At 38.5% G+C, this 25,857-nt stretch overlaps 2 protein-coding genes across 7 annotated transcripts in view; one reads left to right on the top strand and one right to left on the bottom strand.

Annotated features, from left to right (window-relative positions):
• Window positions 1–14,893, top strand: part of msraa (methionine sulfoxide reductase Aa) — a 96,655-nt gene extending 81,762 nt beyond the window's left edge. For 3 of the 5 annotated variants that reach the window (XM_034004746.3, XM_034004745.3, XM_034004743.3), the window contains one exon: window positions 12,305–14,891. In XM_034004746.3, coding sequence (XP_033860637.1) covers window positions 12,305–12,469 — 165 coding nt within the window. In that variant the 3' untranslated portion in view covers window positions 12,470–14,891. Of the gene's footprint in view, window positions 1–12,304 lie in introns of all 5 variants that reach the window. The other 2 variants (XM_059023662.1, XM_034004742.3) reach the window with 2 other exon arrangements.
• A 2,778-nt stretch (window positions 14,894–17,671) lies between these two features.
• The window catches only part of LOC117402325 (calcipressin-2-like), a 98,222-nt gene continuing 90,036 nt past the window's right edge, over window positions 17,672–25,857 (bottom strand). For both annotated transcript variants that reach the window (XM_034003359.3, XM_034003360.3), the window contains one exon: window positions 17,672–20,705. In XM_034003359.3, coding sequence (XP_033859250.3) covers window positions 20,545–20,705 — 161 coding nt within the window. In that variant the 3' untranslated portion in view covers window positions 17,672–20,544. The remainder of the gene's footprint in view (window positions 20,706–25,857) is intronic.

Below are 25,857 nucleotides of genomic sequence, written 5' to 3'. Positions count from 1 at the left end.
TAATGGAATGTCGGTCCCCAACTCCATCCATTCTTCTGCCCAACCTGAGCAATCTACAAGAGAAGACAGATTCGGGTGAAGAATCACATACGCAGGAGGAAAGCAAATATGCAATGATTTAAATTTTGGTATCTGTCTCCACTCCTATTAATTTTCCCAAATTGAAACAGAAACTTCTGGATCATCCAGATAAAATATTCGTCAACTATTTACTCGACGGTTTAAAAGAAAAAAAAGTCAAATCCCTCCCTCGTCCTTTCAAAGCAAAAACCTACTTTCTGCTACTCAAGAGCCCAAGACAGCAAAATCTCTTATTCAAAAATAAATTAAAAAATGATTTATGATCACCAGCAGGCTCTCTTTAAAACAGTTTAGAACCAATTTTCTAAATGATTTGCACACCTGACGCTGTAGCTTTAGCTCATCATGTTGGCATCTCGCAGGTATGAGTCCTATGAAAATGCTGCAGTACATGCATGAAAACAGATGAGCCGACAGATCATTCCAGTGACGGTTGCTTCTGGTGAGCCTGGCTTATCCAGGCTGAAATTGATCAAGACCTGCTTGCACTCAGCGATGACTCAAAAGTTTGTCAAATCTGGCCATATACTGTTGAATGAGAGCGAAGTTGCCAAGAATTTAGAATACTCAGATTTGATGACTTTGCTGCTGAGCTGGGAAAATGTATTTGCAATGTATGTTCTTACATAATTTAGAACATAACATATTTATTTCTGTCTGGTTATTTTTTTCTCTGACCTCAGAACCCACTTAGTCGGGCATTACAGTATTTTTCAGTAGGCCTATTGGGGCATGGTCATTTTAGTAAAAGTGAATATATTATATGTTTGAAGTAGACTGGAATTCTGAGTGCTTAATATAAAATGATAAAGTCTAACAACCGAATGGAAACAAGTATTGATTAACATTTTAATATTATTCATATTATTTATCATTTCTTAACGTTAGTATATGTAGGTGCATATGATTACGTGATGCAACTATATACTCAGTTTAAGATACGGTTGCTACTGTAGCATTCATTTAATGTTCTGGACCCTGCACTTAATCATCACCGCAAGGGACCCCACACAGCCTAAAGCTGGCCCTTTCGGACGCAATTAATTCAATTAAATTAGCAAGTCGCGGCTCCCGGTTAGCTAAAGCAGATATTTCTGACGCATTTAAAGTAATGCCAGTCCTTTTCTTTGCCACCTGTTTGGAATATGCTGGGAAGAAAAAATATATTTTTCTACGCAGATAACTTTCGGCTGATGCAGCAGCCCCAAAATATTTGATACTCTGTCAGAGGCTTTATGCTGTATACTTCTCAATTCATATCGTGTTCCATTTCTGCTCCACCTACTTGATGATTTTCTCTTGATATGACAGCAGAAGCGATCACCAATCTTAAAAGTTTATTTTCAGAGACTGGCGTCCCGCTTTCAGAAGAAAAAACAATCATCCCCCTTCATTCACTGAAATTTCTAGGAATTATACTGGACCCAGAAAAGTTCGAAGCCAGCCTCCCCGTATCTAAACTCGAAAATATCCGTTCCCTTAACCAGACCTTTCAGATCAATAAAACAATCAGGAAACGGGCACTGCTCTCGTTGCTGGGTCATTTTAATTTAGCAATTCACATTATCCCCCAAGAATGGACATTTTTATCTATTGCTTGCTCTTTCATCAATAGCTAGAAAAGACATTAAAATGTAGTCAGTTCTCATACAGCACTGGAACAGCTTCTCTATGTTCTATGAAGATTTCATTTCAGCACTGCACGATCTGGCTTTATTTACGGACACTTCATGTCTTCTAAACAATCAATGGTTTTCTAGTGCATGGCCACTAGAAATCGAAAACCTAACACCACATCTAAAATCCACAGCTATTCTTGAAATGTACTCAATGTACCCCAATCTATGGGGTCATCTTTGGCCAAAGAAATCAATACTTTTCTTTTGCGATAACAAATCTACAGTTCATATTATTAACCCTTTGCAGTCCATTTATTAATCGCGCGTCAGGCACGCCAGGTCTAATTAATTTTCACACGCGCAGTTAATTTTATACGCGCTGTTTAAAAGTATTTTTTTTTCACAGTCAAACGGGTTTAAATGGCCCTGCATATCAACAAAGCACTCACTAGGCATCTCCAGCCCCGCCCCACCCTTTCGTTTGCTATAGCGATCAACTATGTAAGAAATAAATAATAATAATAATAATAGTCGTACATACCGATCGATCATCTCCGGATCACTCGTTTTATCACCAAACTCCTCAATAATGTGATCCAAGTCATTATTTTATTACTATAACATCTGAAAAAAGCTCTGCAAATGTCCATGATAGTCTCAGTGCGCTGACGCACTCAGCCAGCTTGTTTACTATGAACGCCCCGTTATCTGATACCTGATACCATGTATGACTATTCATGAGATACGCCTTTTTTTTTTTTTTTTTCCGATTTGTCTCGGCTCCTGTCACTCCCACTCGGCAATTGAATGGTTTTCTCGGCTTTTTCCGGAGAAAAAACGACTAAACATCCGTTTATTGCGTTGCTATAATGATGTCGGACCCAGTCCGACAAAGGACCTGTGAGGAATAATTGCAATGTCGGACCCAGTCCGACAATGGACCGCAAAGGGTTAACAAAGGCCTTTCCAGTTCACATCTTATTATGCAATTGCTGCGGCGATTAATATGGATTTCAGTATCAAATAATTTTCTAATCCAAGCGCGCCATCTACCGGGCATTTATAATAATGTAGCTGATGCTCCTTCTCGTTTTACAGATTTCCAGATTTCACAGTCTGGTCCCTACAGCTCTGCCAAATCCAGCAGTGACACCCCAGTTCAACCAGCTCATTTTCAACTGAACCCACCTGGAGTTGAATCATACATACATTCTTCTCCATCTGAGATATCTTCTGCAGAACAGAATATTGCTAGTATGTCCGGAGTGGGGACGACCCTTCCGCTGGGACCACCAAAGGTTTTCCCCCTAAAAAGAAAGTTTTGTTTTTTCCTTTCCACTGAGCGGAGGGTCTTCACATAATCAGTAGGGAGCCAGTTACTAACCTTCTTTGCTGTGTTAAAATGTTTTCTTTCTTTCTTTCTTTCTTTCTTTCTTTCTTTCTTTCTTTGTATATGCATGGATTTTTCTTTCTTTTGGTTGAAAAATGGGCAAAGTGGAGGAGGATATGGAGAGGTGGCATGAACATCAGCGGCAGTTGAAAGCCGAAGGAGCTCCATGGTGCCTTGCATGTTTGGAGTATGGGCACCTCCCAGACGTGTGCCCCTGGAAGACCCTCTCTTTATGCAGGCCTTCCATCAGGGTGAGGTGGAGACAATGGAGAAGTGGATCCATCTGAAGGCTGTACCATCGCCACAGACTGACCAGGACACCTGCCTCACCTGCCTTAAAGAGGAAGAGCGGTTCTTTGTCGTTGGCAAGGCCGGGCACATATCACCCGACCAACCTCCTCCCTGGCAGGAGATGGAACTGCCGGCCCTGAAGAGGAAGGAGGGGAAAAGGCCAGCACAAGCTCCAGCACCCATGAGGGTGGAGCCTGAGCATCCAGCACCCAAGAGGGTGGAGCCCGAGCGTCCAGCGCACAAGAGTGTGGAGCCCGAGCGTCCAACGCCCAAGAGGGTGGAGCGCGAGAAAGGGAAGACCAAGAGGGGCCACTGGGACGGCTTCTTCCGCCTTGTCGAGGCCTCGAGTTGATGCCCTTCCTGCGGGGAGGGGGGCCACTCCATCATCAACTGCCTCAACCCTGGAGAGGAGGAGGAGGAGGGACGACCGGAGGGCAGCTGGGATGCCTACCTCAGCGCTCTCGAGGTCTTTAACTGGTGCACTGCCTGTGGGGAGTGCGGCCACTTCAACTGCCCCATCCTCCAGGAAGAAGAGAAGGAGCACTAGTTCCTGGCAGGAGAGGGAGAAGCCCCGCTGTCTCCAGCGCGAGAGGGAGAAACCCCGCTGTCTCCAGCGCGAGAGGGAGAAACCCCCACTGTCTCCAGCGCGAGAGGAACCCCACTGTCTCCAGCTTCGGAGGGAGAGCCTCACCAGTCCCCCACGACCGAGGGAGAGTCGCACAAGTCCCCATTGATAGCGGGAGACTACCTGCTGCTCCTGCCACCACCAGAGGGAAACTACCTGCAGCTTCCACCTCCACCACAAGAGGGAGACTACCTGTTGCTCCCATCGCCTCCCAAGGATCAACTCCTGCCTGAGCCTGCACTGCCTAGGGCTGCCGAGCCTGCACCGCCCGGGGAGGCCAGCTCGCCATCGCCTGGGGTTACCGGTGCGCTATCCACTCCGGGGATTTGCTGGGGCTGCAGGAGCCAGCTTGGGAGCCGTTAATGGCTCCGCTGACAGCATTTCCGCTGTCGGCTAGGAGGCTGACAGCATTTACGCTGTCAGCTTCCCAGCTGACAGGATTGCCAGCCATGGGCCCCTTAAAGCCTCTGTTCTTGGCCCAGGACTGTGAGCAGGACTTCTGGGACTTTAAGGGGGAAGGTGGCCTTTGAGACCAGGTGTGCTGCACACAAGCGGCACTCTGAGAATCAATGGGGGCGCAGACAAGTGATTATTTGCACCCCATGCATCACAAGCATATCATTAACATATAGCAAGAATTTTCATAATGCAAAACAAAGGTAACAGTATGTTACTTTACATTCACCAAGGGCAGCTAATGGTAAAACAGTGGGTACATCCTATTTTGACATTACAATGATATAAAGCATATTGGTAATCCATTGCAGAACCATGAGACCATACAGTATCAGTACCAGTTGGTTACCATATCAGGGCCACTGTGCTATGTTTGTTCCAAATCCCCTTTGTATCCATAGCTGGTATTGTAGTAGTCTTATAAAGATGGACATGCTGGTTTGATATTGATCCTGGCCATAAGGCAGTGTCCAGACATGGGTCGTGGGTGCATGAACAGAGCACATTATTTGACTAGTAAAATGCTTCTGACCACACAGTACATAGCCCAGCTCCACAGTTCCATCTTGTAATACACAGTACATAGGTACTTCTGTTATTTAACCCGCTAGTTAACCCACATCACTTTTGATACGTCCAAGGCACTTCCACATAGCTCTCCTTCCTCTTCACAACAGATTATCCAGCAGATGGTGCTAAAGAACTAGCAACTGTACTGAAAGGTATAGTAACCAGTTAGTAAAAGAGTCTGCAAGGGATTTCTTCAGAGAACCTTGCTGTAACACTCATTTATTGATGTACTGTTCTGTATCTGCTGTGACCTATATTAGGAATGACACATAATGTATCGGACACAGTAATGCTTTATGAATTTACACTAATCTTTTATTGGTTTATGGTAGATTTAATTCAACCGTTTTAACTCAAATGTAATTCTATTTTTAATGGAGCATTAATATAAATAAGCTATACTCATAAACTACAGTATGTCAGTTCACCAGTTGCTGTATACCAAGGGGCCTCACATTCCTTTGCTATACCTGCAAACTGATATCAGAAAGCATTAATGCAATACTGGTGACGGCATCCTGATATTGTGTACCTTCTAACTGACACAATGGATAAGATACAAATGACACAGTCAAATGCAGCAGCACCAAATGCCCAGCTTAAATCATATCTTACTGTGCCAGCTTGGAATCATGCCAGTGGGATGCTTGGCATTTCATCAGCAGAAAGCTTACTCTCCCGTTAGATACCTGCTGAGCAAGCCTGGCGAGTTATTCAGCATCAATAAAACCACAGTTGAGCTACATAGCGACAGTGTTTGAAGGGAAGGTAATAGCTAGAGATTTGGCAAATCTGCTGTCTAAAGTTCGCCACAGCAAGTAATTGCAAGTTCATATGAATTATTTAAGCTTAAAAAAATTGTGAATTAATCTACACTCCATGCCATTTATGCCCACTGATTTCATTCAGAAAACATGAAATGGTCGTTGTTTTTATGAGATTTTTTTTTTTTTTTTTAAAGTGTGGTGCAAATGAATACAGTGCAAGTGTAAAGCTTAGCTGCAGTGGGTCCATGCAAATGGTTATTTCGAATTGAACCATTTGTTATCCTGTATACTGTACACTACCCTCCATCACATACTGGGTAATTGTTTTTTTTTAAGATTATTTCTAGACAACATATCTGTTTCCATTTGCAAATACAATATTTGAACTGCATGTCTGCCTTTACTCACGATAGCTATTCCCATGCTGACTGTGCTACGGGTGCCAGGCATGTTGTTTCAATGAGCTCTCATGTTACATGCAAAATAATGTTGCACATAGGACAAGGGTTTCCTTCTTAAATGGATATGACCCCATCCCACAACACATATACTGTACTTTCTGCAAATTAAAAGAGTGTGGATCGTGGCATTGTCATTTCCAAATCCTCTTAACTGATTAAAAATGTGCAATCAAATATATTGGCTGTTGCAGTTTATTGTGCATAGTACTTCTTTTGGTCCTGAAACCAGATTCCTCACTGTATAAAATATGGATAAGCATTATAATCCTTGTCTATGCAAAAACAAAGTTACTAAATAGTGCGTCTGTCAACTGTGGACTGCGGCCCATTCTGAAATTTCCATATTAAAGCAACCAAGAAAACAAAAACACAACAAATAGCACTGCCTTTGATATAAACCTTGTGAAGACAACCCAGCACCTGGAACTGCCTATTCATTTGTATGATTTTCAATATATTATATGTCCCTTAGTACTGAGAACATTTATGATTGAATTAAGAACCCATTAGTGAATGGATACTTTTTTTTTTTGTTTGCGTGTTGTACAATGACTGTCATGGGTCTGCAGGTTTTAATGTCAATTTGCAGGTCTGATCTACTTCATCATGTCACCTATGACTGTCATGTGTGTACCCCCCCCCCCCCCCATACAAACCCTATATCTACTTCCCCCGTTTAAGCTATGGAATGCTAAAAGTAATGGAAATAGGGTTGTATGCCTTTAAAAGAGTTTGGCCTTCAGGGTAAAACTGATTTGTTGCTACCTAGCTTTGTGTCCAGCAGATGCTTCTGACAGGTGCTTGCTCACTTCGCAGCAGATGGTCAGTGCAACGAGGTAGCTGGCAGGTTCCTTCACAGAACAGGTTTTCTTTTCACACATCTCCAGGCACACACAGGCTAGAGTTTTAAAATACAGACTTTTCTTTTTTCAAGTCAACGTTTATAGTTTATAGTAACTGGGGCTTGTAATTAGCAGCAGTTTGGAGGAAAACAGTTACCATGAAATTTCTAGAATGGTTGCTGTACATTATGGGCCGAATTTTCAAAAATACAGTGTTATTGTATCGAACTTGCGGAATAGTAACGACAGCTTTAGTAGCAAGTGATATTCAAACGAAATTTGTAATAAAATGAATCCGTTAATGCTTTGAAATTGAGTTGATGAGGTCGTTAATGAACGCATTTCTCGTTAAAAAGCTTAATTGTCGCAGGTCACGTACATCACTTCCTGTCTCATCGACTTGATAAGGGGAACTTGTTAATCAAAATGCATGTTAACGGCGAGAAGCAGCCAAATGGAAATAAAAAATAATGGGAATATCTATTTTGTGTATAATTTGTAAACTTCGTTTAAAATTGTGTATTTTGTCATGTAGAATGTACATTTATTTAGAACACTTCATATAAAATGCTGATTTACGATTATCTGGTGTGTGTGTATAAATCGAACGACACAGATTTAAAAATAAATAAATAAATAAATAAATCCCACTAGTCATTTACCCTCATTCGGGGGGATATTTTGCCACAGCTTATTATATACAACTCTTTTTTTTGGATGGTGCGTTGGGTGTGGTAGACTTGTCAGCTCATGAAGTGTAGGCTTGGTTGGAATTTACTTCTGTATGTATTTTAGTATGTACGATTGTAGGTTATAAATACGTTTGAAGTGTCATTTGTGTTTGTAGTTGTTAGTTATTATACATGTATACCATGTATGTAACACATCATTATATATTTATTAAGCTTTTAAAATTACAATAGAACTTCCCTAACAAGGCCGCATTGCAAATCCACAATCACCTGTAAGGAAACTTTATTGTAATAGTATGCCGCTTTCTATACCAAGATTACATTATTACTCTTAGGTTTTTAATTGTATTATTCAAATAAAGTCTACAGCAGTGGTCAGTTGTCATAATATAATGTACGTATCCAGAGTTCAGTTGCACAGTTGCATTGATAATTTCTTGGTAACAGCATTACATCGGGCGCAAATAATGGTATATCATTTTAGTAATACACCAATTGTTCTATAAGGTTACAAATGGTTAAAACAAGTGAATAAATCTCATTCATAACCACAGGTATAGAAAAGCCAAAAATATTTTCATAACTACAAATATTGAATGATCTAGGTAGCCTTACAATACTGACTTACTAATATGCCATCTGGTGTATTGGGTCTCTGAAATAATTAAACACAGCAGATTGTGTCAAAATGTGAGAGTCATGACAGGAGCCAGGGAAATGTGCACATAAGTTCCAGATGTTATAGGATATATATGCATGGTGCTGCAGGGATTTGAGTGCAACGTGTGCGCAATCGATGGCTCCCGTTACTCTGGGAAATCCTGCAATGTCATAAAACTTTGCAGCTGCTCCTGATTAAAAGGAATACTGATATAATCATTAACCCTTTTTATCAAGAGACCCGAGACCCATTGAAACAATCCAGACACAGAAGGGCAATGCTGCCAAGCCAACACCTTCATATGCTGTGTTACGCACAGCCCTTTTTCGTAGGCAATTCAAGGTCCTCCCGCAGAGTCTGACAGAGGTAGACTAATGCCCTATACAGACACAATCGAGTTTTTTAGATCGTCATCTGGTAAATCTAGGAAATTAACCCCCGTCCTGTACACCCTCTCTCTGTATTGTTGGCTTCGCAGCCGGGGTCTGTCAATCTCAGGCTCGCACTCAAGCTCTAAAACTAAATTTGCTGCAACTCCCAGCAAATCCATACTGTAGGTTTTTTATTTCATTTTTTTAACACCAAAGAACTTAAATACTGTTTCAAGATGAGTTACGTACTTTTTTTGTTAATTAAAACCCTCTTTTTCCAAGTGCAAATTAATGCCTGATAAGTTATGATAATTCCCACGCAAACAAAAGAAATAGTCACAAGAAGCCCGGCTCGTTAAGATATTAACATTATTTCGTAAATCGACATTATTTCAGAAATAACACTAGCACGATTATTTAATAATGAAATAGGCATAACGAACGTTTGAAAATGCCATAATCAATGCTACATGCCGATTTCTTGATTAACACTGGAGTTACTGTATCATTTACAAGCTTTTGAAAATCCTGCCCTTTGTGTGTTGTGAGGTGGTTGTTTGGATGAGGGTGCAGGACTGAGAAACTGAAACAGTGCTTCTCACCGACAGACATTTTCTTTGACACAGTCAGTATAGAAGCAAGTAACAACATTGGTTTTCATGAAATCGGCTTTGAAATTAATAAATGATACAGTCGTATCTCATTTTAAAATGAGTAGTATAATATACTATATATATATATATATATATATATATATATATATATATATATATATATATATATATATTAAAAAGGAAAACAGCTGCGTACCAAAAAGTGCAAAATCAAAAAGAAAAAGTTAATGTAGGTACACATGTGAATAATTGATAAAAAAAAAAAAAAAAGAAATCAGTTATTCAGGATAAATAGCATATTTAAAAAAAACAGTATAAATAAATAAATAAATAAATAAATAAATAAATAAATAAATAGATAGATAAATAATATTAAAAATGTATTCCCTGAAAGAAGGCAGGGCATTCCATAAATGAGGGGCCCTTCCTCCCGTGTTAATTTTGTTGACCCTAGGAATAACCAGTAGATCTAAGAGTGCGAGTTGGATAATGCTGGGTCAGTAACTCCTGTAAATAACTAGGTGCTAATCCATTTTGGGCTTTATAGGTTAACAGCAAAATCATAAAATGTATTCTATACTGCACAGGGAGCTAGTGTAAGGAAGCTAAAACGGGTAATAGGTTCACTTTTCTCGGTTTTAGTCAGAATTCTAGCGGCGGTATGCTGAACGAGCTGTAAGAGAGAAGTGCATTACAGTAATCAATGCTAGATGAAACAAAGGCATAGTCTGTCGGCATCAGATACAGAAATACTTGGTCTGAGTTTGGCTATATTTCTTAAATGATAAAAAGATACTTTCGTAACTTAATATCTCTCAAATGATAGATCAGGATCAAAGATGACCCCTAATTTTTTCATTTCTAGTTTAAGATTTAATGAGAGATTACTACGACTGAGCTCATGTAATCCCACATTTGTTAGTTGGTTCTGAGAACCCAATAGCATAACCTCTGTTTTATCTGAATTTAGCATTAAATAATTCTGAGACTTCCAGTACTTGATGTCTTGCAAGACAAGCAATAAGTAACTCCCCAGCAGAAGTATTTCCTGGCTTTAGGGACAGATATAGCTGGGTATCATCTGCATAGCAATGGAAGTTCACTCTGTGTGTGCAGATAATATCACCTAATGGTAGTATATATAATGAAAATAACAAAGGACCTAGAATAGAGCCCTGTGAAACACCACAGACAACTTCAGACCTTTCAGATTTTGCCTCCCCAACAGAGATGAACTGAAATCTATCAGAAATATAAGATTTGAGCCAAGATAGGACAAGGACAGACAGTCCCACTGTGTTTTCCAAACGATTCAATAAGATGGAGTGGTCTACAAAGGCAGCACTTAGATCTAAGAGAATTAAAACTGATGGAAAGCCCTAGTCAGAGCTTATCAGCAGATAATTTACAACTCTGACAAGTGCCGTCTCTGTGCTATGTGCAGCACAAAAACCAGACTGAAACTTCTCAGATATACCATTAAGAATTAGAAATGTTTGTAATGGATTTGCAACAACTTTTTCTAGAACCTTATCTGAGAATGATAAATTGGAGATTGGCCTATAGTTATTTAGGACGTTAGGGTCAATTTGTGTTTCTTAAGGATAGGCTTTACCACAGCTACGTGATGAGGGAACTATACCAGAATTTTTAAAATGTGGGTATTAATAGAACCAGAAACATCTTTTAAAAGTTTTGTAGGAATAGGATCAAGAGAGCATGTGGTAGCTCTCATATGCTGAACTAGTGCTGTCAGTTCTTGTAAATTAATCAAAGAAAAAGCCTCTAATAGCCTTAACAGTTCTAATTGGTAATATTGTGCTAGAAGGTGTCTGTATAATCTGATTTCTGATTTCTGATTTTATTTTTTAAAAAGTTTAAAAAGTAATTGCAGCTAAGAGAGGAGCCAATGTCAAGGGTGGGACTATTAGAGGGGGGATTAATTAATTTGTCTAGGGTAGCAAAAACAAATCCAGGGTTATTTTTATTTGTTTCAATCACATTTGAGTAATATGATGATCTAGCCAACACCAGAGCTTTCCTATAATGAACCAGATGGCCGTTCCATGCAATGTAATGAACATGCAATTTAGATTCCGTCCCTCTCCATTCTAATTTACGACCCTCATATTTCAGTTTACAAGTTATATCATTAAACCGCGATGAGCTTTTTTTACAAGACACTGGCGCTACAGTGTCTAAGATACCAGTCAAGGAGGTGTTGTAGGTATCTACTGATGAGTCAGAGAGGCAATGAGCTCACTACATCAGAAATCTTTACAGCAGTTAAGAATTAATTACCTGAGTTTTAATTGTACTGCTCACAATCTTTGTAGATACTGGCAGATGAACCATGAAAACAATTATCAGAAATAGTGAGATCTATCATTATGACATTTATAACAGCTAAACCACAGGAAATTACCAGATCTAAAGTATGGCCATGATTATGCGTAGGACCTTTTACATGCAAGATATAATCCAGTAACCTCAGAAATTCCACATGACTAAGATTACTGTAGCACACACCTCTGTGAATACTCAGTGGGTAGCGGGGATGACAGGATACTTTAATCTCAATTGTAAATACCTCTTTAGATTGCCTCCCCACCCCAGTACCTAGTTTATTTTCTATAGTACACAGGTTATTTATGTTTTGACAGAAAGGCTTTAAATCTTTTTGCTTTTGTTCAATGTGTGATGCTTCCAGTTGTCGGAGCACATCTACTACAAAGTAGGACTTTTGTCTCAGTAAAATGCAAGTGACATATTTTAAATAACTACTAAACATATTTACTGGTCATACTGAAGAGTGGCACCAGCGGCCTTGTTAGCATTGTGTTTCTGTTTGGATACTTCCACAGGTGCTGACTGAGAATGAACACGGTGAAATCAGCACAGAAATCCGAGAAGCCCAGGAGTTTTATTACGCTGAAGATTACCATCAGCAGTACCTGAGCAAGAACCCACGTGGCTACTGTGGGCTCAGTGGCACAGGAGTGTCCTGCCCCATCGGGCTTCCGAAATAGCAGCCTGCCCTCACTGTGACAAGGATGCAAGAGCAGCAGGTGGAACAATGTGGCCTTGAAGTTAACCGGACAGAACAGCACTGGAATCCTTTTATTTTTTGTCAATAATTAATACTATTAGTTGTTATCACAAAAGCCTTAGAAATTGTTATTTTTTAATAAATGGCTGGGTCCAAGCTAGAATGATTGAACTTGGTAATCACTAGGGGTGTGCTGATACTTGTACTTACCCCTAGTAACCACTGAATTTGAGTTAAGTGTAAAACTAAATGCGGATGGGCTGGATTGCATTAGTAAGATCACTAAAGTGCTACAGATATTTATTTAATAATATAATTATTGCTGTAATTGCTCTATTCATTTCCCTCAAAAGCTAATTATATATAAGTTATGGACCACTGTATACATTGTCAAAATAATAACAATAAAAAAATAAACTTTAAATATTGTCTGTTTCTAAAACAATACATTTCAAAATTGTACACAAATCAAATGCAACATTATTATTTGTTTATTTAGCAGACGCCTTTATCCAAGGCGACTTACAGAGACTAGGGTGTGTGAACTATGCATCAAAAGCTGAGTCACTTACAGTTACGTCTCACCTGAAAGACGGAGCACAAGGAGGTTAAGTGACTTGCTCAAGGTCACACAATGAGTCAGTGGCTGAGCTGGGATTTGAACCGGGGACCTTCTGGTTACACACCCTTTTCTTTAACCACTGGACCACACAGCCTCCTATGCACTACAACTTTTGCGAAGAGATATAGCAAAATCAAACTGTTAATTAATGTTACAAAACAAGTAAACACCTTAGGCATACTTCAGAGCTGTCAAACTTTTCACAAAAAATATTGCAAATGGAACAGGTTACAATTCGAAAGCAGCTGTCTGTTGTGGGGAATTTAAGACTAAGTCAAGAAAAAGTAATTTTAAATGTTGAGGAATTTATAGTATTGGCCCCCAAGAACTTCATACAGTAGTTGCTTATAGGCCTTCCTCACATGTGTTTGTAAACCAGTGCTCCAATGTTCTTATTTTTCTTTACGAATGGATCCTAAAACAAGGACAAACATCTGATTGCTGAAATAGTTTAAAATAATACTTTGTTGACTTGTTCTGCAAAACAATCCAAAAAACTCGTCTTTACTGTGACAACTCTACACAGAGACAGTAATTCAAGACTGTGAAGGGGGATCAGGGTTTATGATGTCCAGTGTTACCTGCAGTTTGTATCACAAGCAGGTGATCAAACTTTTATTATGAGATTTTGTTTGTGCTTTTTATTGGATATTTTACAGAAACTGGTCATCATAATTCCTGGCCCAGAGTTTAGAGAGCAGCCAGATAGCTGAAAAACAAACCTGCTGGCAGCATTAATCCCTTCAGCTGGCCCTTCCTCCTGTCTGACCAGGTGGCTCTTGTACTCTCTGCAGTTGATACAGTCAGTATAAATCTGCCTCCACAGGGAAATCTGGCTTCCAGGATTGGGAGTTGGCATCACAGTGACAGTAAAGGCGATTTCACATTCACTGTTTTCACATACAACAAAACACATACAAGCTGAGCTGCATGCAACAGTTATAGGAAAACTACATCGAGGTGTTAGAGGCACAGCTGAATGGGCGCTAGTTTAGGTTCAGTGGATCTAAATAACACAGTGGCCTTGCCCATGATGATGGTAAGATGAGCATCAGGTTTTTATTAACCTGATAACTTTCAGACATCAGTGGTACGAGTCATTCCAATAAAATTAAAGCTACCCAGAAAAAAAAGACAGATAGCAGCCACATTTCTGAACACTTGGGAAATGCTTCATTTTAAATGCCCACATAACTAAAAAAGTAATTACTTATTTTCTACTTATTAATTACAACGGAATTCATAAGACGTAAACACCAATTACTGATGCATTCCAGAAATGCTGATCATGAACACACACAAGCCCTTACCTGAAGCAATGCGATGTATGTTCAAACGGGTCACTTGTCTACCAATCCCTGTACTGAACTCTAGAGTTACTAATTGCGACTGACTAGTTTTAGTATTAGGGGGAAGTAGGCTTAACAAAACACAAAACTAATTGCCAAAACATACTGTATGAATTATGGAACTCCTTGTTCAGAGAGGTGCTGGATTTGTACAGGTTCTGCTGGTACATCATTGCAGTAAGAAACAACTTTTATTTTAACATTAATGTAACACCAGTGTGGTTATATTAAGCATTTTGTTGCATTGTAACCACACCACCGTGTAATTACTGTGCTACTGCAGTGCAGTTACAATATCATTAGAGATGCCTAATGTGAGGTGTTACCTTAATTTATTATTATTTGTTTTAAAGTACTGCAATGCCCTCAAAAGTGACATTATTGCTATATTAATGGCTACTTCCAATCCAATATGAATTGTTTTTGTTCTTTTGTAATTACAATATAATTAATTGTATTAGAATAAAACAGTACCCATTACATATTGTGTTGTGTGTCTTGTACCAAACCTTTTACTGAAGTGTGTTAAAGTTACAATATTAACCAAGGCTTTTAAATGGACTTAAATGGCCTTTAAATTGACTTTTCTTTAATGCACTCATCAGTGGTAGCCACAACTCTCAATAAGTAGGATCAAAACGAATTGTATAAATACTGTGTCTGGTTTTCATTTTACACCAAATTGTTTGACGGGTGCATAATGTGAAGAAGCCATCAGATAGTTCTGTCAACTCTTCAACATCTGTAAAAAACAAAAAAAAACAAAAAAAAAAAAAAAAACTTTTTTTTTGCTTGCCTGGCTAGGCTTCATTGGCTGGCAGTTTAGACACTGTATTCCTATCAGTTATGAACCATCTTAAACACCTCCTTTAGATCATTAAAAAAGATATCATCTGTCCTTTGGGCTGTTCTGCTGCCCAATAGGGGTGACGGTATTGCTGTGGTACAGCTAAAAACAACAGAGTGCCATACCACAGGAGAGTGTTGGCAGTTTCACATTGTTGGATTGGCATTTGTAGATCTATCATCTTCTTGTTTACAGACACCACGTATGATTCTTTTATTCTAACGTGTCTGTTTTTGTACATGTGAAATGTTTGGTCAAGATTGGAATTAACGGCAGAATAGATTTGTAGATGCTGCCATCTTGTGGAATCCATACAAACGGCAGCATGTGTCTATTGAAAGGTTGATTTGACAGGGAATGGCTACAACTCCCTAACTACTACAGTGCATCAGGGCTATAAAAATAGAACTACAAATTTCCCCACAGGCTAGATGGTGACTTTTGGGCTCTATATTATTCTCAAAATCAGACACAGTATCATAGGTAAGGCAAGATATGACAACTGTTCTGAGTTTTGAGCATTGCATTGCATTGCCTATCGCCTTCATTAGGTGTGCAAACAGAACCCTGTGTCCACTGGATCACCTCACCATGCTCTTTAATCATAAAATGAATGTGGTATTTGGAATAAACAACTGCTGAAAATGCTGAAGTGATCATACAGACAATCTATATTCCATTCCTAAATTGAAGAAGGAATCTATGAAAAAGATCTAAGAGTTTATATTGACTCAGAAATGTCTTCATCTAGACAATGTGGGGAAACTATAAAAAAGGCCAACAAAATGCTCGGATATATAGTGAAAAGTGTTGAATTTAAATCAAGGGAAGTACTGTTAAAACTTTACAATGCATTAGTAAGACCTATCTAGAATATTGTGTTCACTTCTGGTTACCTCATTACAAAAATGATACAGTATTGCTGCTCGAGAAAGAGTGCAAAGAAGAGCAACCAGAATTATCCCGGGTTTAAAAGGCATGTCATATGCAGACAGGCTAAAAGAATTTAATCTGTTCAGTCTTGAGCAAAGAAGACTACTCTGCGATCTGATTCAAGCATTCAAAATTCTCAGAGGTATTGACAATGTCAACCCAGGGGACTTTTTCGACCTGAAAAAAGAAACAAGGACCAGGGGTCATAAATGGAGATTAGATAAAGGGGCATTCAGAGCTTTTTTAAACAGAGAATTGTGGGAGTCTGGAACCAACTCCCCAGTAATGTTGTTGAAGCTGACACCCTGGCATCCTTCAAGAAGCCCAACCAAACAAGCAAGATGGGCCGAATGGCCTCCTCTCGTTTGTAAACTTTCTTATGTTCTTGTGTTCTTACCTACTAACACAACATGAACGATTTTTTTAAATGTATTAGTAAGCTAGTTGTTATAAAGTGCCCCTTAAAATAAAGTGTGACCCTATATATTAATTTTTCTGAAAAGATGAGACTTTTATTTATTTTCCATAGATGAAGGGAAATCACTGTGGTATGTTTTTTTTTTTTTTTTTTTTTTTTTTTTAATGAAATCACCCACCAAACGTATTGGGTTCTTCTTTAGAGTCCAAGAAGAAAAAAAACACACACACACACACATCTTATTCACACAAGCACCCAAATAGAGTAAACAGTGAAATAAGCATGAGGATTGCTTTAAATGTATATTTAATGTTTTAAGAGGTCCTGGAAATGAAAGATGTTGATATACTGCTGGATTGGTCACCTTTTACAATGGTACTGGTAATGTGTTTAAGGGAGGTTAAGTTTAAATTATTAGGAACATTTTAATTAACCACCTTCAAATTCGTATTGCTGCAGTTCATGAGATGCGATTTATACTAACATGCTATTAGGCATGTCAGATAGTTTTTTCATATTAAGTGGCATACTGTAACACTAATAGGAAATAGGATGTTTTATACAGACAAGCACATTGATGAATAGCGTCTATCCTTAGGGGTGACATCTGGAGGTATTTGGTAAGTGTGCGACACTCACAGTGTTTTATTTTACTTATGTTTTTGTTGTTCGGTCTTGTTTTACAGGACCTTTTACCTTTTTTTGTGAAGCACTTTGAGATGGCTTTGCTATGAAAGGCACTATATAAAATAGTTTGATGGATTGTAAAGAATTAATGTTCAAGTTGATAAGGAAAATTCTTCAAATAAAGATACAGTGGAATGTGTAGAATTATGTATTTTATATTATAGTATTATATTATACTTAAGTCAACGCTAGTTCAGGCTGATATGAGAAGCTGCTAAAAGAGCTTCTTTGCACCATCCAACAGTTAATAAATACCAAGGGGTTTACCATGGGGTTAGAGCTACTCACAACAGAAGAAAATACATAAAATGTCTTTAAAAACTGAGTTAAAACCAAACTCTTTAATACTATATTCAAACTAGTTAAACTACTAGTACATACCTACAATGTATGTCTGTACAAAAATGCAGTAAAAATAGTATTGATTAATATATACAGATATGTCACATTAGTGTAGCAGGCAGTTCCGACACTTAGATGAACAGTACATTAATGCCAATAATACACGTTCTGTAAAATAGGCTTAGTATTAAAAAAAAAAGAAAGAAAAGAAAAAAAACATTGGGTTTGGTTTGACAGTTACATCGTAGAAAGGTGCAGGGTCTTAATGTATGGTGCACAATCATTTAAAACCAGGAGAAAACAAACTTGTAATTGAGGTTTTTTTTTTTTTTTTTGCAAGAGCATTTTTGGGAATGGGGGCTATAACAAATGACTCCCCAGCCCCCCCCCCCCTAAAAGAAAATGTTCCCAAAGACTGATCCATGTGAACTGAAATGAACATATTAATTCATAAGGGCACTACTAACATCATAATGTTAAAGAAAAAAATCAAGTAAAAAACAAAACAGGACTCTGGGGCCTGGATTCATTCTAAATTATGGCTGGGCCATAAACTTTGATTTATCGGGCCTGGGTCACAACAACTGACCGTTTGATACAATTTTCATTCCTTTTGCTATTCACCCTGTACAAATTCAACCACTCTGTGTAATCAGAATCAAGGTACTGTATAAAACCATGATCACATCAGGGGATTTCACTGCAATTGTAACACTTTATTTTCAGCGGGCTTCCATAGTAATTGCATATGTAGCCATGTAATAAGTTACATGTAATTACTGATAATAACTGTAAGTTGATGTATGCTGCAAATTAAAAACATACGTTTAACACACTGCAACTACACAACCATGGGTGTAAATAATGCTGTATAATATAGAGGGACCAATGTAATAAAGCAAAGTCTTGATATGTTTTTTTTTATATATACATGCAACTAAACAATTGAATCATATTTATAATGTCAAAATAAGTGATAAACCAATTACATTTTTCCAACAGAATTATACATTAATAGATTGTTCAGACAGGGAAATTAAGAATGGTGGGAGACAATCTCACAAATAATAATGATAAAGGCATTTAGGGATGGATCCAATGAGAAAGCGGAAGTGCTGCCTAATGCACCGAATCAGTGTCCCCCTGGCTACTAAATAAAATGATTGTATTTCAAAACATATATTGACTGTTCCTCTGTTAAAATGAATGTCACCGTAGAACAGTTTGTCTTCTTGAACACTTATAAAATCAACAGGCTTCCAATAAGTCCTACTTTTGACTTCTACTGGAGAATGATTTGATAGCAAGTCATTTTTATTTCATATACAATCTTTTAGAATGTTCTAAAAACCTAGCAGTTGGGATGTGCTTTTTCCACTCTAAGATCAGTTGTTTATCACAGGAAAGAAAAGTGTAGGGTTAGCTAGTTTCACAGTCATGGTGTCACAGTGTGTTTACCGTCCAGATTTGAAGAAATAAGAGGATCGCTTTTTCAGTACTGAATTGCAGGCTGTCTATTATTGCCACACAAACTAAAATGCTTTTTAGTTCACTGAAATTGCACCTATATGTACGAGTGAGTAAAGGACTATTGAAAAGCAGGGATGCAATATTACGCATTTAAAAGAGAAAGACAATCTGATATAATAACACTTCAATTTGTTGAAATTACTTACTAGAGCTGGTTGTTTTTTCCTTAGTATTAAAAGTGCCCTTATGTTTAGAAAAGTTGTAGAGCTAATAGTAGCATTTTCTTGCATTTATTATTATAGGCACCTAACCAGTTCAGAATCTGCTTAATCCATTTAATATATCAAAAACGATTTCAGCAGATAATGCCACAAAGTGTTTCTATCTCAAAAGGCATCGCTTTACAAACCCTCTACCCTGACATCTAGATATGAAAGTTTAATAAACATTGCACTCTTAACCATTGTGGCAAAACTATACAGTAGTCCCTTGATTGTTAGCCATACACTTTTTTGAAATGATCATACATTTTGCTAGAAACAGATGCATTCCAAACTATTCTAGATGGAAACACACACTTACAGACTTCAGGCATTTTACTAAAATGAAGTTTGATTGGCTTTGTGTAACTGACTCCACTATTACATTCAGAAGGCCTTGCCTTAAGATAGAAAAATATCACCTTGTACCCTCGTTTGCCAATGCGTGAGTCAGTCCCCCCCCCCCCAAAAAAAGAGAGTTACCCACAGAAAAACATAACAAAGATAATGTGTAAAACAGTTAGGGGTCAGTGCATGCATTGCATTGGTTTGTATGTATGTGTCAAAAAACAGTTTGAGGACTTTAAATGTATTCTAGACTGTATGTATTCAGGTTATGTTAACTCATGCAGCACTGTATTTCAGTCATCTTTTATTTATTAAATGACTAGCATGCCCTTAGAAAAATGTACTATTCAGTGATACAGCTGCCAGTGGTAAGCAGTGTTAAGTGCGTGACCATTGTCCTTTGAAAAGTAAACTCCCACTTTATTTTCAGTTGAGGCTTTGTTTCCATCTGAGGCACTACTCAGACATCACTGACTTCCACTGCTGACCACTGGTTACCAGACGAAGTACGAATACAATAAAACCGAAAGGAAACAATCATGAAACGCAATGATGCGATTCCCACAGAACTTATGATGTGAACGTACATTCATGGCTGTGTGTTACAAACAAGTTATACACAGAAGAAGCCCCTTCTAGCCCTTGCTGCACAACTGTGTGGACAACGAAAGGTTACTGAGCATCAAAGTTCCTGTGAGGGAAAGACAACTGCGTTCCGAGAGAAACGTGTGTGTTTGAAAGAGGCAGCGGAACAGGTTTCCTTCTTTCTGGCAGGGAATTCAGTGAGGCATGGTCATAGGAAGATCGGGGCGCCTTGTCTGGACGATTTTTGGTTTGGGGCAGTTTTTTGGTTCCTCCTCTTCCTCGTTGTCGCTGTCACAGATGTGAACGACCACACTGGGTGTCGATTCTGTTCCCGCGTGGAGCTCATACTTTTCTCCTGGAAAACACACAGAGCAAAAAACAGAGTTTACCTTCACTGAAATGTGAAGAGTAAATACACAGGGAATGCTTGGACCCACAATTTCATGTTTCCAGAGACAAACCAGACTTAAATCCCATAGACATACATTGTACATAAATATGAATATGATAACAATATTATTTGCATTTTTTATTATGATTATTTCTATTATTTAATATTCTATTATTTCTCACCTCTAGAGGGAACTCCAATCCCTTAAATTAAAATTAAATACATAAATAATTATGGGGTAGATGCAAGTATAGGCTCAGTGCAAATATCTGCGGGTGCAAAATTCAAATTGCACTGCACCCTATGTAAGCTTATGCAAATTACTCAACACGCACAAATAATGATCCACAATTATGATAATGAAGACCTTAATCAGCGCTTTGACCTATTTAGTGGCCGCACTTACAGCCCAGAGGTGACGGAGTTAGGAGTACAGACAGCAGTATGACATTTAGGGAGCACGGAAATATAAACCAAAAAAAAAATGTATGTCATAGGAACGGCAGCAAAGACTCTTGGCGCATGGAAAGGAAACGTTTACTGAAAAGGAGCTGATAGCCCTTATGGCTGAGGTCACGCAGCATGAAATGAACATGTTCCTGTCTGTCCTCAACAAGAGCCAAGCATCACCGCATCAGGAAGTGTACCACAGCAGCCATCCTGAAGCCAATGACAGGTCTCTGCAGGTGTGTGCTTTTGCACCTTGTAAGAAGACCATTTTTTACATACCCTGCAGTTTTAGCGGCCACTAAAATCAGACTTTACGGCTGCTAAACATGATTTATGGCCGCATTATGGGGGTTTTGCACCCGCAAATCACATTGCGTGTATCCTTACATCTACCCCTATATGATCAAAGTATACCCTTGTGGTGATTTAGTAATTCCTTTAAGGACAAAACTTGGCTTTGGCTCTTGCTCATCATTCTGTCTTATAATGATATTATATATATATATATATATATACAGTACTGTGCAAAAGTTTTAGGCAGGTGTGAAAAAATGCTGTAAAGTAAGAATGCTTTCAAAAATAGACATGTTAATAGTTTATATTTATCAATTAAGAAAATGCAAAGTGAGTGAACAGAAGAAAAATCTACATCAAATCAATATTTGGTGTGACCACCCTTTGCCTTCAAAACAGCATTAATTCTTCTAGGTACACTTGCACACAGTTTTTGAAGGAACTCGGCAGGTAGGTTGGCCCAAACATCTTGGAGAACTAACCACAGTTCTTCTGTGGATTTAGGCAGCCTCAGTTGCTTCTTTCTCTTCATGTAATCCCAGACAGACTCGATGATGTTGAGATCAGGGCTCTGTGGGGGCCATACCATCACTTCCAGGACTCCTTGTTCTTCTTTACGCTGAAGATAGTTCTTAATGACTTTCGCTGTATGTTTGGGGTCGTTGTCATGCTGCAGAATAAATTTGGGGCCAATCAGATGCCTCCCTGATGGTATTGCATGATGGATAAGTATCTGCCTGTACTTCTCAGCATTGAGGAGACCATTAATTCTGACCAAATCCCCAACTCCATTTGCAGAAATGCAGCCCCAAACTTGCAAGGAACCTCCACCATGCTTCACTGTTGCCTGCAGACACTCATTCGTGTACCGCTCTCCAGTCCTTCGGCGAACAAACTGCCTTCTGTTACAGCCAAATATTTCAAATTTTGACTCATCAGTCCAGAGCACCTGCTGCCATTTTTCTGCACCCCAGTTCCTGTGTTTTTGTGCATAGTTGAGTCGCTTGGCCTTGTTTCCACGTCGGAGGTATGGCTTTTTGGCCGCAAGTCTTCCATGAAAGCCACTTCTGACCAGACTTCTCCAGACAGTAGATGGGTGTACCAGGGTCCCACTGTTTTCTGCCAATTCTCAGCTGATGGCACTGCTGGACATCTTCCGATTGCGAAGGGAAGTAAGCATGATGTGTCTTTCATCTGCTGCAGTAAGTTTCCTTGGCCGACCACTGCGTCTACGGTCCTCAACGTTGCCCGTTTCTTTGTGCTTCTTCAAAAGAGCTTGGACAGCACATCTGGAAACCCCTGTCTGCCTTGAAATTTCTGCCTGGGAGAGACCTTGCTGATGCAGTATAACTACCTTGTGTCTTGTTGCTGTGCTCAGTCTTGCCATGGTGTATGACTTTTGACAGTAAACTGTCTTCAGCAACCTCACCTTGTTAGCTGAGTTTGGCTGTTCCTCACCCAGTTTTATTCCTCCTACACAGCTGTTTCTGTTTCAGTTAATGATTGTGTTTCAACCTACATATTGAATTGATGATCATTAGCACCTGTTTGGTATAATTGTTTAATCATACACCTGACTATATGCCTACAAAATCCCTGACTTTGTGCAAGTGTACCTAGAAGAATTGATGCTGTTTTGAAGGCAAAGGGTGGTCACACCAAATATGGATTTGATTTAGATTTTTCTTCTGTTCACTCACTTTGCATTTAGTTAATTGATAAATATAATCTATTAACATGTCTATTTTTGAAAGCATTCTTACTTTACAGCATTTTTTCACACCTGCCTAAAACTTTTGCACAGTACTATATATATATATATATATATATAGATAGATAGATAGATAGATAGATAGATAGATAGATAGATAGATAGATAGATAGATAGATAGATAGACAGACACACACACACACACACACACACACACACACACACAGTGAATTCAATTTTAAATCAATCCGCGCATAAATGCCGGCTTTTTCTACTAATCTGATAACATAAAAAGCTACTTAAACATACTTTCTGCATGACGCTGGTCTAGAGACAAGTGAAATCATGTCTGTGACAGGACACCGTAATGAAGGCTCAATTCGCAGCTACTGGACAGCAAATCAACAGGAAAGACAAGATTGGTCCACAATTCTGTCATCAGCTGGATCCAAACAACGCCCTGCCTCAAAACCAGCCAGTCAAACTGCCAATCCTATTTCAGTTGTTTCCGTACCAGCCAATCCACTCCCTGCCAGCTTCCATGACGGCCCGTCTCCAAGTTTCGAGTCTGACTCTACTAATTTATCTGGCAATGTCACAATAATAATAAAAACTGTTTTCTCGACGTGTATGTCGTTTTTCTATTCTAATTATGTTAGGGACTATTTTCCTCAGCGGAAGGTTACCCAGCGAAATATCAGAAGTTGAAGGTAAATACAGGTTTTAAAAGTTTTTTTAAAAGAGAAAATAAATGGTTTTCTAATAGCAATAGAGCCCTCTCGATGTGTGCTCTACTGTCAACGGGCTCCATTGCTTAAATATATAATATCTCTGCCACTGAAAATAGCTTTTACTGCTGAATTGCAAACAAAGAAAAATAAGTTTTTTTCACCCCCCTTTGGAGTTTACTTGTCCATCCATAACCTTAACACTCAATCATAATGCCAGTACCTTAAACAAAATGACATAGAAGACCACCAGCTGAAATGATAAACTACAACAATATTATTTATACAGATGGCAGACCCTGTGATTGACAGGCATTGGAATAGTACAGCCAAGTGGTGAAATGAAAAACAGAATGTTAAGTGCTGATTTAGAATAGACTAAACAGAAATGAGAACACGAGTTTTGTAAATTTCAATTTTAATCAATCTGAAAAGGGTTGTATAAGTAGCAGGACAAAATGTTTCAAATTTCAAATTTGAACTGCATTTACATTGAATACGATATCCTGAATGGGATGCTGAAATACACTGTGTCGGTAGATTATTTATGAGGGAAGGATAGAATTGCTTTACGAAAGGCTCAAGGTTTACTGCCACTTTCTATAGGATCTTGCTTGGCTACATGTAATAATGACTCAGTACTTCTTTCCTTATTCTTCCCTCAGGCCCGAGCTCATTTCTCAGCCATGCACTGACGTCAATGCTGTTAGCTAACACCAAGGGCCAATTGGTCAGTGTCAGAGACAGAGCATGCTTGATCAGCTTATCATAGCAACACCAGGTGTGGAGAACCGTGGGCTTATAAATACCAACAGTTGAATGCAGAAAATTCTCTTGAAATGGGCGAAGGATAAAAATAACCTCATGTTAGGAATGCTGGATCTGCTAAGGAAGTGGAAACATCTAAGCCAGCCAGCATTCCTTGCAAAATGTTTTTTTAAGGACTGACTTCATTCTGCATGTTTGTTTCTGTCAGTATACTGCACACTTTTTCCATGAGCTGTCTGTCAAATATCAGATGCAACCGAGTTTACTTTGTATCAGCTGAGTGTTTTTGGCAGCCTTGTGACTCACGGAGTTATACAATTGAAAAAATACAGGGGTGTGCGAATGTTTGCAGTTAAGACAAACATATTGTTTATATACTGTACTTAATCAAATGTCAGCTTTCATTTCTAATATAGTACCATGATAGTACAATAGACTACCAAAACATATTGTTTGTTAGTATTGTGATATCACTGTATGACCATTATTTCTATAGAAGGACAGCTTTACCATTATAGCCCCACTGCATTGCCACTGAACATCATCTAGTGTAGTTTAGTGCAGTTTTATATCAAATGCATATTCACTACAGTTGGGATACATGTTTTATGGAGCACTCCCACAATAATACTAATAATGAAGATACCGCGTGTGCTCAAACAAATTAGGCTTTTTTTAAAGATTAAAAGGATGAGAAAGCAAATGTAGGTTGATGCATAGTGCACACTTAAATCAGTACAAATACATCTATCTTGGGTAAAGCTTCAGTTGTGTTTCATAACCAGAAGTATCAGAACAGCCTAAACCATAGTGATGACATATAGTGATGATAACACCTTCCCTTTCAATACCCTTTCTTAAAAGCACACGGCTCTACAGCTATGGCTATGTTAGGATTGAGACATGATTTAATAAAGCACACGGCTCTACAGCTATGGCTATGTTAGGATTGAGACATGATTTAATAAAAAAAAAAAAAAACTATATGAACATAATTTATTTAACATCATGTAATCAAAGAAACTACAAAATTATATTGCAATAGGATGCCATAATAGTAGTACAGTATTTCATGTTCTAGATTTCAAAATGTCAAGTATATGGAAAACCACAAAACGGTACATAATTCAATATGTTAACGTAACATTGTTCAGCAGGTTTCATT

The sequence above is a fragment of the Acipenser ruthenus genome, chromosome 5 (genome assembly GCF_902713425.1).
Source record: "Acipenser ruthenus chromosome 5, fAciRut3.2 maternal haplotype, whole genome shotgun sequence".
NCBI classification, from domain to species: Eukaryota; Metazoa; Chordata; class Actinopteri; order Acipenseriformes; family Acipenseridae; genus Acipenser; species Acipenser ruthenus.
Note: the sequence above shows the minus strand (reverse complement) of the source record. Positions and strands in the feature narration are given on the sequence as shown.